Source organism: Elephantulus edwardii, unplaced genomic scaffold (genome assembly GCF_000299155.1).
Source record: "Elephantulus edwardii isolate Elephantulus edwardi_28Jun2011 unplaced genomic scaffold, EleEdw1.0 scaffold00195, whole genome shotgun sequence".
Taxonomy (NCBI): domain Eukaryota; kingdom Metazoa; phylum Chordata; class Mammalia; order Macroscelidea; family Macroscelididae; genus Elephantulus; species Elephantulus edwardii.
The window spans coordinates 2,166,732-2,180,797 of record NW_006399945.1 but is presented as its reverse complement, the minus strand read 5'-3'; the positions used below and the strand labels follow the sequence as shown (position 1 = coordinate 2,180,797).

The following is a 14,066-nucleotide window of genomic DNA, read 5'->3' as shown; positions in this document are numbered from 1 at the left end:
CCTCCCGCCCCTGCTACCACCGCAGCTTCATGTGGTTTGTGCAAAGAGAATAGCTAGGATTTCTTTTAGGGTTGCTCTTTTATCTCCGTGTTCCCAGCCGGCCACGCGTGTGTAGACGCACAGGCACCTGTCTCGGAAGGCACCAGCGCGGGCTTGGGCGGAGCCGCTGGAATCCCGAGGCTCCCACGCTCTGGGCGCGCGGCCGCGGGGCGTGGGCCGGGCCTGCTCCCCGCCACGGCCCCTTTAAGAGCCGGCCGCCGAGCCACGTGCCTCCTGACGTCAGAGCAGGAAGTGTTTGAGGAAGTCGTGCTCTGCTGCTCAGTTTAGGATTCCCGTATTTTAATGTCTTCAGGGTGGTGTCAGCGCCCCAGGTTTTGCCGCCCCAGCCCCCATCTCCCCCGCCCCGGGGAGCCTCTCCCTGCCCCGCGTCCCCGCCGACAGGTGAGTCCCACGTGCCGGATGTAGCTCCATGCTGCCCACCTGCCGACCCCGCGTCTTCTTTGCCGCAGTCGAACTTTCTACCTCTTCCTGTGAGGTTCCTGTAGAAAGTTCTGTCTAGTATAAATGTCGGGGATTTCCAGGCATGAAACTGCGTCCCTTGTCGGTGTTTGGAGTTGGGAGGCCAAGTGGAACAGCTCTGATCAGTATTTCCAGGTGGCTGCTTAGAGGTGATGGTGGTGGGAGAGACCCTGGATTCTTTCAAACTTGAAAGAATCACGTAACTTATGGGGCGCCCAGAAATACACTCTCCTCGTTAGGTTTGGAGCAGATTCAAGCAGGTTAATATGCCTGTTTTTGAGGTCCAGGCTGGGTATCATGCTTTGGAGGTCACCGGGTGAGGGCATCACCTCTCTTGAAGTGATTTTCCTCTCAACCTTCTTCCAAAAGACCTGGCGAGTGAGAAAGACTCAAAGTCTACCTAAAACGTAAAACAAAACACCTTTATTTACAAAGTAAAAACCACTTTAGCTTTTCCTTCTCCATAAAAAGCTTATATCTCACCTTCTCCATCTCTTGAGCAGAAACCTATCCTGTTTTTTTCCTTTAACCTTCACTGTTTGTCCCCCACACAGAGTTAGCCTAACATCAGTATGAGCTGGTCACCTTCCCTGCCAACTCAGACATGTGGGGCCTGGGAAATGAAGGAACGGCTTGGGACAGGGGGATTTGGAAACGTCATCCGGTGGCACAATCAGGTAGGGGCTGGGCACAGCCTGGAAGAGGCAGGGGGAGGGCAGAGGGTGGGCCGAGGAGTTGGGGACAGATTCTTCTTTTACTTCCTTAAGGCAGCTGCAGATTTCTCTAGTATCTCCAAGTTGACATTAGGATAATATTGGCAATATTATTGGCAGTCACAACAAATAGTAAATAGATATGTAATAAGCATTCTTGTGATGGGAAAGTCTGCTGTCAGAGACCTCTCCAAAGTACTAAATAAAGAACAACGATATCACTCTGGGGACTAAGGTGCACCTGATACAGGCCATGGTCTGTGCAGTCACATGCTATGCATCGGAAATCTGGACAATGACTAGGGATGACAGGAGAATTGGTGCCTTTGAGCTATGGTGCTGGAGAAGAGTATTGAATATACCACGTACTGCTAAGACATCAAACAGGTTTGTCCTAGAGAGAGTTAAACCAGGCTGCTGCTTGGATGCAAGGATTCTGAAGCTCCTTCTGACATACTTTGGACATGTTGCAAAGAGGGACCAGTGCTTGGGGAGGGACATCATGCTTGGGAAGGTGGAGGGTCAGTGCAGGAGAGGAAGACCCTCAATGAGTTGGATTGATGCAGTGACTTGGTAATGGTGGTAAGTGTGTCGGAGACAGTGTGATTGGTACAGGATAGAGCAGGGTTTATGGTAGTTGTACATAGGGTCGCTGTGAGTCACAGGTGACTCAACGGCACATAACAACAACAACAATAATAAGTATTCAGCCTCCATCTATAAACAACATCATGACAGAGAAAATACTGATGTTACCAAGAATTCCATTTTATTTGAGGCCATGATTAATGCCCTTGGAAGCAGCAGTCAAGGAATCAAAAGGGAGGCAGTCCAAGATGTAGTCATAGTCATACATGTGATAATGTCCTTCTCCCATCAAAGACCTGTGGAGACAAATAAATCAAGAGATGTGAGCATCAAAAAGGCAAGGCAGGAGAAACTATTTTAAAACTGAACGCAAAGAATTTCAGATTGCTGGTACCTGCTAGCAGAACCTGTGTAAAGACCAATATCCTCGTTTATACAAATGGAAGCAGCTCTGCATCTCTGGTCCTGAGCCAGGCACGTGTGCTCCCAGCTCTGTGGAAGTTAAGTGCACTCACAACACCTAGTGTCCTTCCACTGGCCCCTTCCTTGTCTGCAGACCTTGGACTGTGTCCCACCCCCCCTCCTGTTCTCTACTTAAGTGGCAATACCACCAGCCTGAGCCAGGGGTTGATGGACTGGCAATGCCTGCTCCTTTGTTTAGCCTCCCACACTGAGGAGGTGCGGGCCTCTCTGCCTGGCCACTGGTGTGCTGTCTGGATCCTGAAGAACAGCAAGCTTCCTGCTTCTGTGCCTTAGCGTCTTGCCCTTGGGGTCCACAGATCTGGGGGCAACATCTACTGTTCTGCCCAGCAACCAGCACCAAGACCCTGCAAGCTGAAGGCACTTAGTCCAATTCTGAGCCACCCCAGAGGGAGAGATACAGATCAATGGCACTTCTGCTCCCTCCAGCCACCTATGTTGGGGACCAGAGGACAAGTGACACAACCTCTCACACATCTCTCTCTCTAGCAAACTGGGCCTTCCCTCCTATCTTGTACCCATAGACTGGCAGCATCCCCTCACTTAATTTCTTACACCACACCCTTGCCCAGCAACCCTAGACACATGCCTACTTTGTCCACCTTTGGGTATCATCCTTGAGTTTCCAGCAACCAGTGAGAATGCTTTCTGCAGTCACACACGTGACCAGCCAGATTACCTGATAAAGTATACAAAGGACTGATAAATAATGTGATTGTGTACCGTTGACTCAGAACTGACTCACAGCTAACCCTCTAGAGGGTTTTCAAAGGCAGTAAATTGCAAGGGAAGAGAGTGCCTGGCTGGTGGACTCACTGGAACCATGCTCCTTTAGGTTGGTAGCACAAAGGTCAAGAAAGGCATAAGGAATACAAAGACAATTAGAAGAATTCAAGAAAAGAATAGAAGAACAAAATGACAGAATAACAGTAATAGACTATTCGAAACTATACAGAAACATCACCAAGAAACCCAAAATGTTAAGGGTACCATTTGAGAAATAGAAAGCCATAAGAAGAGATACAAATCAGTAGAGACCAGAATCTGTCAATAGGGAAGAAATTCCTTAATGCTAATTCATTTGAGGGGGAAAGAAATGAAGAAAACTTAGAAATTCTGTGGGACACTCTTGAGAGGAAAAATTTATGTGTGGTCAGAATTCCAGAACCACCATTGCCATCAAGTCACTTCTGACTCAGTGAACCTAATAGAACCGCCCCAAAGGGTTTCAAAGTTTGTGAATCTTTATAGATGCATACTGCCACATCTTTCTCCCACAAAGTAGCTTGTGGGTTTGAACTGTCAACCTTTGGCTATTAGTAGCTAAGCACTTTAACTACTGTGCCACTTGGGTTCTAATTCCAGAACTAGGGGAGACATAGGGAAGAAAGAAAACTATAAACTAGCCATACAGATAATTGTCAAAGATTTGCTGGCAAAGAGCTTCCCTAATATCTTGAAAGATATTGTATCCAAGAAGCTTAGTGAGTCCCTTACAGAAGGCATATCATAATCAAACTTACCAAAAACAAAGATAGAAAAATCCCAAGAGCACCTTGGAGAAAACTAAAAGTCACCTTCAGAGAGGAAACAGTAAGACTGACTTGTGATTACTCAACAGAAATCTTGCAGTCAATCTTGTTATGATTTCCCTTTTTTGTGCCTTCTAAATAAAATGGCCATGACCCAGTGGACTCCTTTGACATCATGCTGATGGTTTTTCCTCACCTGGGAGTGCTTTGTCTTTTTTTTTTTTCACCTTTGCCCTGTTTAAAGCTTAATAAAATATTTTCTTTGGGTGATGAAGGGATGGAGAGAGAGTAGGAAACCGTGCAAAAAAAAAGCAAACGGGATGACATATATGTTGTTGTTGTTTTGTACCTTCAAGTTGGAACAACCCATAGCTGACTCTCTGGCAGGTTTTCAGAGTAATTTAATCACATGGGAGATTGCCCATTCTTCTGCAGAGTAGCAGGTGGCCTTGAACTGTGCACCTTTGGAATTGCAACACAGCTTCTTGCTACTAAACCACCAGAGATATAAAACATTAAGAGGGGAAAAAAATACCAAACAAGAATAACACACCCATCAAAATTGTATCTCAGGTATGCTGATGTAATTAAGATGTTTCTAGATAAACATAAAATAACAAATTAGGGATTGTGTAAAACAGCCTTTAAAGAAATATGTAAGGGAATCCTTCAGAGAACCCACATTAAGTGGCTTGAGATTAAGACCCAGGACATCAGACAGATAACAACCCAGATAAAAAATTTAAAAAAATAAATAATAGAGCTAAAAGTCTGAAAACAGCAACCTAGAGATACCAGTCTATAAAGGAAAACAATATAAGAAGGAGTAAATGTTGTAGAACTTTCATATGATGTTAAAGTCAAGACAATATTGAGAAATAAAAGATTGCTTTAATTTAGGAAGATAATAGTAAATTTCAAGGTAACCACAAAGGAAGTTAGCAGACCTACTCATTAAAAGAAAAAAAAGAAAAACAAACTCAGTAAACACAAAATAAACAACATTGAAAGAAATGAAAAGAAAAACAAACAAAAAGAACTCAGCACAGAAAATTAAGGAGAACAGAGAAACAATAAACACTCCAAAAAAAGAAGTACAACATAGTGATAACAGTACGCTCATACCTATTGATAATTGCACCCAATATAAAAATAGCTTAAGTACACCAGATGAGACAGAGAATGTAGAATGGATTAAAAACAGACGAAAAAACCAGGACCCATCAATATGCTGTTTTAGATGTTTTTGTTGTTATGTGACGTGGAATCGCTTGCAACCCATAGTGATCCTATGTACAACAGCTCTGTAAACCCTGCTCCCTCCTGTACCAAACTTGTCTCCAACACATCTACCCCCATTCCCCCAGTCACTGAATCAATCCACCTCATAGAGGGTCTTCCCCTCCTGTGCTGTCCCTCCACCCTCCCAAGCATGATGTCCCTCTCCAAGGACCGGTCCCTCCTTAAAACATGTCCAAAATATACATATAAATAAATCTCAAAGGATGGAAAAATATATTAAGCAAATAATAACTATAAAAAGAACAAAAGCATAAATATTAATCTCTGATAAAATTAACGTTAAGACAAAAATCCAGCAAAAGAGACAAGGAAGAACAATATATAATGATTAAAAGGTCAGTATACTCAGGAGTCCAGAATGAAGGTAGCATAGTGGAGTGGACCTGAGGGGAGGGTTTGAATAACAATGAAAGAATTTTTTTCTTTTACTTTTCAAAGAGAAATGCTAATTGGGGGTGGAGGTGGGGTGACAGGGAGAAAAGTGCAACAGTGAATGAATGGAAATCCATAAGTCTCTGTAAACTTTCATTAAAGTCAATTAAAAAAAACTTTAAAAAGGTCAATATACTGAGAGGATATAACCATAATAAATGTCTATATACTCCAAAATACAGGAAACAAACTCAGACATCATTAAAAAGAACAATGGACAATGTCACAATACATCAGCAAAGAGAACTTGAAAAAAAAGGCCAGGTAATAGTACCATTTATGATAGCCCCCTGCAAGTTGATATGGAATGAGGCCCTAGATAAGGAAAATATTATTGAAGAGGAATTAAGTAGGAGGCATTGTATTCCCCTCTCTCAGAACCTAAAGTATAATAGTCACGTTAGTCAAAACATCCTGGTACAACACCACAGTCATAGACCAGTGGAACAGAATTGAGAATTTACATGTAAATGCATCCACCAGTGGACAGCTGATCTTCAACAAAGAACATAAGCCCATTAAATGAGGAAGATCGAGTCTTTTTAATAATGAAGTATCAAAACTGGGTATCTATCAGTGGTAAAATGTAACAGGACCCATATCTCACATGATACAAAAAACTAACTCAGGATAGATCAAAGACCTAAACATAAAACCTAAAGCTAAAAAGATCATGCAAGAAAAAGTAGGTTTAACAACCATAATAACACCAACTCATTGCCATCAAATCAGAACTATCTCAGCTGACTCTCCAGTGGGTTTTCAGAGGCTGCAAATCACACAGAGGGCAGTTGCCCATTTTCCTTCTGGGAAATTGATAGTGGATTCAAACCACTAATCTCTGTATTTGCCATGCAATTCGCTACCACAGTGCCTGAGCAGTAAGTTGTTGCTAGTTACTTTTTTTTTTTTTTATAATTTTTTATTTGTTGCTAGTTACTTTTAACCCCCTAGTTTTCAGAGGCAGTAAATCTCACAACAGGAGATTGTTCATCATTCTTCCATGGAGCAGCTGATGGATTTGAGTCAAGTGTCTGCGTTGGCAGTGCTGCCAGAATCCTTAGGGATAACACTTGTTGTTAGGTGCCATTGAGTCAAGTATGACTCATTGAGAACTGATGAGCAGCAGATATAAACCCTATCCTATCCTGGGCCATTTTTATCATCTCTAACATTCTTAGGCCCATTGCTGCAGTTGCTGTGCCAATCTTATCTCATTGAGGATTTCACGGTTTTTTTGCTGATCCTCCTCCACCTTTCTAAGCATGCTGTACCTATGCAAAGAATAGCCTCTCCTAGCAACATGCCCAAAGTATGTGAGATGAAGCTTCACTATCCTTGTCTCCAAAGAGCATTCTGACTGCACTTTTCCCAACAGATGTCTGTTCTTTTAGCAGTCCATAGAATATTCAGTACTCTTCTTCAGCACCACAACATAAAGGCATCAATTTCTCTGTCATCCTTACTCATTGTCCAGCTCTCTGTTGCATAGCAAGTTGTTGAGAAGTTGTTGTTGTTATGTGCCGTCAAGTCTCCTGCGACTCGTAGCGACCCTTTGTACAACAGCCCTAAACTCTGCCCTATCCTGTGATAATGACTAGGTTGAGAAGACCAAGGCCTACATCAGGCACACCTTACTCTTAAAACTAACATCATTGCTCTTTAGTACTTTGGAAAGGTCCCTGATAGTGGACTTGCCCAATGCAATACATATCTTACACTCCTCCTGACTACTGGTACCAACAGGGTTGATGGTGGATAGAATCAAGATTGACAATCCCATTCTTTTCTCCATCTATCATGATGTTGCTTAACGGTCTACTGGTGAAGATTTTCGTCTTCTTGATGTTAAGATATAATCCATATTGAAGGCTGTAGTTTTTGATCTTCTGTAGCAGGCGTTTTAAGTCATCCTGTCTTATCAGCAAGCAAGGTTATATCATCAGCATAATGCAGAAAGAGTCTTTCTCCAGTCCTGAAGCCACATTCCTCTTTATAGAGACTAGATTCTTGAATGATTTGCTGAGCATACAGATTGAGTAAGTATGGAGAGACAACTCTGATGTACACATTTCCTAATTTTAATGGGATAAAAGTAGGTCTTAATATATGGCATAAATAGAGTGCCCAAATATAATTTAAACTACACAGCAGATAAATGAGGTCTCATACAAATAAATGTTTCTGCTCATCAAAAGATTTCTCCAAAAGAGTAGGGTAATAATCTATAAACTGAAAAAAATGTTGGACTGTTACATATCTGGCAAGGATCAAATCCCTGGAGTTTATAGAAAATTTCAACATCTCAACATCAAAAAGACAAGCAATCCAATTAAAAAATGGGGAAAGGATATTCACCAAAGGAGCAATTCAACACACTTGAAGAAATGCTTAGAGTCATCTTTCTGTAGACAGATGCAAATCAGAAGTGTAAAGTAATTTCATCCATGATAATGGCACTAATAAAAAACCAAAAAAACCAACAATTGCTGGTGAGATTGTGGAGAGATTAGATAAACTAATGGTGAGAATGTAAAATGGCAAAACCATATGGAAAATGGTGTAATGCTTCCTTATAAAGGTAGAAACAAGTATCATGATTCTGCAGTCCCAGATATACATACCCTAAAGAAAGGAAAGCCATGACATGGATACACATACCCATGTTCATGGCAGCATTACTCATAATAGCAAAAAGGTGGAGACAACATCAGTGCTCATCAGTGGATAAAAGGAAAAACAAGCAAACGTACACAACAGTGAAGAATTAGGGTGAATCCACAGAACATCTCTCATGCATTTGGAAGGCATTATCCCAAGTGAAGGAAGTCACAAAAGGACAAACATTTATGTGACTGCAGCAGGTTTTCAGAGGCAGTTTAATCCTTCCTCCCATAGAGCAACTGGTAGATTTGGACAATGTATCTTCAGAATTACAGCACAACTCCTTACCACTAGGCCTCCAGAGCTCCCTCAGTGTTAAAAAAAATACATGTACACCAGTGTTCATAGCAGTGGTATTCACCATCGCAAGAACATGGAAATAGCCCAAATGCCCAACCACAGCCCAGTGTATTGAGAAATTGTGGTGCATCCACACAATGGAATACTATGCAGCACTCAGGAGCAATGATTTTGAAAAATACTACATAACTTGGGAGAGGCTGGAGAGCATTATGCTGAGTAAATAACACAGTCTCATAAGGACAAATAGGGCATAAGACCATTATTATAAAAATAGATGGACAAGGATGGGAGGCCTGAGGATGGGTAGAGGCAAAACCACAGGGATGCAGTTTGGTGGGTGGTGGAAATGGGAATGATCCAAGTGAAAAAACAAGGTAATGATGGGCAAAGTCCAGTGGTGATTAATTTTATAAAACATAATACATGAGAATGATTGTATGAAATACTATGTGAATGAAGAATAGTGTGAAACACAAATGTATATTAACTTTGTGAGCAAACTAATAAACCCAAAAATATATTTACACAGAAAAAAATCTTTTCTGCTTGAGCAGGCATCATCTATGCTAAATTTCTCTACAGCATTCTCTTTAAGTTTCTTTGTTTTATGAGAGTTGGTTTACAAAGAATGGGTGATACAATCCCTAATTCAGAGCAGACCTCACCTGTAATGTGTGTCCATCGGCCCTTGGTCAGCCCTCTGCTTTGTGAAGCGCCTGCCACCTCCCTCAGGCTTTCTCAAGTACTGTATGTGGCAGGTGACCTGCCAGGTGATCTGAGGAGAGTGCCAAGATAGGAGATATCCAAGATAGGTTATCTAATACTGCTATATGCAGAAATACCACAAATAGATGGCTTTAACAAACAGAAACTTAATTTTCTTACAGTTCAAGAGCTGCCTGGTGGCCTAGTGGCAAGACAGTGCACTGCAATCTCAGAGGTACACGGTTCAAATCCACCAGATGCTCTGCTGGAGAAGGAGGGGGCAATCTCCTCCTGTACCAGTCAGATCTGATTTGACGGTACATGTAAAAATAATACAATAAAAATTTAAAAAATTAATAAAAAAAGAAAGCTGTTAAAACAAAAAAACCCCCTGCAAGTCTAAATTCAGGGTGCTGGTTCTGTGGAGAGGCCTTAGAGGCGGGTCCTTGCTTCTTTCAGCATCTGTGTTCCTTGGAGATTCCCACCTATCTTGGCATTCCCTTATGCTGAGGAGTCTGCCAACACCTCTCTGTTCTCTTCCTCTTTGTGTGAGAGAAAAGGTGTCATAGGTCACTCCCCAGGGAAACTCCACTTTCAATACACAAGGCTATGACTTGAGTAGGATGTTTGCATCTCACCCTTATCTTTTGCTACTGATTTGTCTGATCACATCTCAGAACACAATCTAGAGAATGACTTCATCATTATTTGACTACCAGGAAAAGTGGAGTGCCAGAGAAAGGAAGACCCTAAGCAAGGTGGATTGATTCTGACTGTAACAATGGGCTCGAGCATATCTGAGATGATAAGACTGGCCCAGGACAGGGCAAGGTGTAGATCTGTTGTTCAGGGGTTGACTAGGCTGCCAGAGCTCCCTGGTTCATGGTTCAAATCCACCGGCTGCTCCATGGGAGAAGGATGGGCAGTCTCCTCCCCTGTGATTTACTGCCCTTGACAACCCACTGGAGGGTCTCAGCTGAGGGTTAGCCTCTACTCAGAGGAACTCAACCACAAGCAAAGGCAAATTGCATGTCCCGGGAGCATCCATCAGTGCAGGGCTTTGAGGCTGCTGGCCAGCCATGCTACAAGGTCCCTACCTCATCATTGAGTTAAGAGCAGTTATAGGTCCTGCCTGGGGCCTCTCAGTTCTGAATGGAGAGAGCAACCCCAGGGAGGACTGTGGGATCTGCAACCCCAGGGAGGACTGTGGGATCTGGAAGGCAGGTACAGTTTTACAAGTGATGGGATTCTTTTCTCCAACATGGAAATAAGCTCTGACCGAGGAGGCCTGGTACACCTGATTTAGATGTCTTGGCCACAGGGTAGCCAGGGCCCCCGCAGAGAGAAAAACCAGGAGATTTTCAGTCCCATATGCACCTGGTTTAGGCTGCTTGAGAGTCTTGACTATATCAGAGGGCTAACTGCATCTTAACTATATTTCTCTCTTCTTTAAGAAAGAGTTCTGCCTAGATATATCACATGTGCCATCTTTAACTCAGCGATTGCCATCTGCTCTCTGGGCTTGGAAAGTCTAGGTATCACCAGGTGGTGTTTGTTTCTGGTGTTACTGATAAGAGCCTAAGCATGCGGCCTTGTTACATGTTGCCAGGTGGACAGTGACTCAGAGCTGACCCTCCAGTGGATTTTCAGAAGTTGTAAATCTCACTGGAGGAGATAAGAATATGTGTACATTAATTATAGATTAGTTTTACAGAATTACTACATTTCCCTGTTAAAAAAAGGAAATGCTTTTTTTTTTTTTTAAGAAAAAAAAAAGTCAGACTCCTTTTTCTGTCACTTGAGGCTCCTCCACCATCCGGCCCACCCTGCCTTTCGATCCTTTTCTGCCTGTTAATTCCTGGCAGGTTGGTTTGCTGGGCCTCTTGTGAGACAGACTTCCTTCTCAACACCTTGACCTCAATTCTGCCCATTCCTCCAGTACCTGGTCTAAGTTGCCTCCTCTGTAAACCTATCATGGGCTCCTTCATCCCGTAGAGTTAGTTTTCCATTGAATTCATTCAGTTCCAGTCAGTTGGTATGATTTATATTCTACCTTTTTGTCAAATATATAGGATTGTGTCTTGCAAGGTCTCATGAGGACTGTGTCTGCATTTGAATTTCTTTCAGTTGTCCTATAACACTTATTGTAATGTTTTATACATAGTTGTTATATTCTTTTGAGTCAGAACCAATTTGTATCTGACTCTCTAACAAGTTTTCAGAGGCAGTAATTTGCACGGGAGATTACACATCTTTCTCCCAAGGAGCAGCTAGTGGATTTGAAGTGCTTGCTTTTGAGTTGGCAGCGCAGTTCTTGACCACTAAGCCACCAGAACTCATGTGTGTAAGCAGGTACACAAAAATCATTCACCTGATCCACAAATATTTGTTATGTGTCTACTATGGATAGCATCATGGCATCGTGAGTGAACAGACCTTTTTTTAAAAAAAAAGGAAAGGGGAGGGGGAAGGGGTTTCTGCGGGGAGAAGGGTGCAACAATGAATGAATGGAATCCCAAAATCTCTGTAGATGTTCATTGAAATGAAAAATAAACAACCTAAATTAAAAAAAAAAACAATTTGCAATCTTAACCATGAAAAAAAAAAAAAGGAAAAAGATTCTGTTGTTTATAAATGTAATTGTGTCAAGGGAGATGGCCAGGGCTGTGACCGCAGAGGCCTTTTCTAGGAAATGGGGTCAGTGAAGGCTTCCTTGGGGAGGTGACTTTTGAGCTGACACCTGAGTGAGCAGGACTGGGGACAGTTGCATTATGGAAGAATTTTTAAATCTCCCAGGACAGCTTCTAAGTATATTCTCCATGTTCTTTAATGTAATGGAGACTGAAAAGTACTGTCTTGAGCATTTTAGAATAGATGTGATGATGAAATGAGGGGATATATATCCTGGTTGTTACAAAGACATGAAAGCAATGTTGCTGCTGCTGCTGCAGCAGCAGCAGATGATGATGATGATGATATTGGAATCCCAGAATGGTGCAAACTGTTAACGTGTTGGACTGTTAACTGTAAGGTTGGGAGTTTAAATGCATCTACAGTATAGCCGAAGAAAAGCCCAGTGGTCTGCTCTTGAAAAACCAGCCATTGAAAACCCTACAGAGCACAGTTCTACTCTGACACATGGTTAGCTTGACAGTGACTAGTTGATTGGTTGGTTATTAACTATACTTGCACTCAAGGAAGCATTGCTAGCTTTTCTTGGTGCTTGCTTTCAGCAAATTTGACCTTACTTCAGTTTATCTGTCCCAGTCTTGAATAATTTAATTCAGTTATTTCACTAAGTCTTTACTGAGCACTGTTCTACCAAGAAAGAATACAACTTGAAGAGATGAGAGTAATACTTAGAGATTTATTAAATAAGTATATATGTTCATATGTATGAATGGAATTCTTAAATAATGGAAATCATGCACCAAGATGTGCTAGGTACTTACTTTATCCATACTAACTCCTTACATGCTCAGTGGTGAGGGAAGGCTTCTTGGAAGAAATGGAACTGAAGTAGCATCTTGAAAAAGAGATAGGCTGATAGACTGAGGGGACAGGAGAAGTGAGTTGAGGTGAGTAGAGCAGTATCTGTTGTTGCTGGGTGCCATCAGGCAGCTCCAATTCATAGCAGCCCTAAGAGAATGAGACCCTCCCCCATCCTGCAACATCCTCATAGTTTGCTGTGGATCTCTGTCCCATTGCGCTCACCAGCTCAGTCTGTCTGTTGAAGTCCTTTCTTGCATTTTCTGACCTTTCACTTTCTCAAGCAGATGTCCTTCTCCAGGGACAGACTTCTCTTGATGTTGTTGTTTGATACCATCAAGTCGAGCACGACCCATAGTGGCCTTATGATCTGCACCCTGTCCTATCCTGTGCCATCCTCACAATCTGACACATTCAAGTGCATCGCTGCAGTCACTGCATTATTCCAGCTTGTTGAGGGTCTCTCTTTTGATGACCTTTCTAAGCATGATGTTCTTCCCCAAGGAATAGCCTCTCCAGGCAACATGTCCAAAGAATGTGAAATGAACCTTTATCATCTTTGCCTCTCTAAGGAGCACTCAGGCTGCACCTTCTCTAAGACACATCTGTTGGTTTTTAAAAATTTTTTTTTTAATTGAGATTTTACTGAAAGTTTATAAAGAACTTGGATTTCCATTCATTCATTGTTGCACCTTTTCCTCCCTGGCCCCCAAAGTTCTTTTTAAAAAAAAAAAAAAATAGTTCTTTCATTGTTATACAGTACCCCCCAACCCCTGGCCGTTTTACTATACAGCTCTTATTCTGGACTCTTGTCATGTCCATAATCCTAATCATATATTCCTTTTATACAGTTTTCTTCCTCATCTGTTTCAGTGCCATGTACATTATGGTATCCCCTCTTTTTTTAATTTCCCCCCAACCCCTATGTTTTATAACAGTGGAATTATGCAGTATTTGTCCTTTTGTGACTGAGATATTTCACTCAGCATTAGATCTTCCATGGTCACCCAATTTGTATAATTCATGAGTTCTTTGTTTTTCAGTGCTGTATAATATCCCATTGTGTGAATATACCACAGCTTCTCTATCCATTCGCTTGTTGATGGGCCCTTACTTGGGTTGTTTCCAACTCTTTGCTAATGTGAGCAAAGCAGCAACCAACATGGATAAGCATATATCTGCTTGGGTTACAGTTCTGGTTTCTTTAGGGCATATTTCCAGTAGTGGAATTGCTGGGTCAAATGGTATCTCAATTTGTAACTTTTTGAGAAAGTACCATACTGCTTTCCATAGTGGTTGCACCATTTTATACTCCCACCAACAGTGAATAAGGTTTCCA

General features: G+C 42.0%; 1 protein-coding gene across 3 annotated transcripts in view; it reads left to right on the top strand.

The window, feature by feature from the left end:
* The first annotated feature begins 274 nt into the window (after positions 1–274).
* Positions 275–14,066, top strand: part of IKBKB (inhibitor of kappa light polypeptide gene enhancer in B-cells, kinase beta) — a 71,112-nt gene continuing 57,320 nt past the window's right edge. For 2 of the 3 annotated variants that reach the window (XM_006896989.1, XM_006896987.1), the window contains exons 1-2: positions 275–441; positions 1,074–1,196. Coding sequence is in view for 2 of the 3 variants with exons in the window: in XM_006896987.1 (XP_006897049.1) it covers positions 1,092–1,196 (105 nt within the window). In the remaining variant the exon portion in view is untranslated. The remainder of the gene's footprint in view (positions 442–1,073; positions 1,197–14,066) is intronic. The other variant, XM_006896988.1, reaches the window with a different exon arrangement.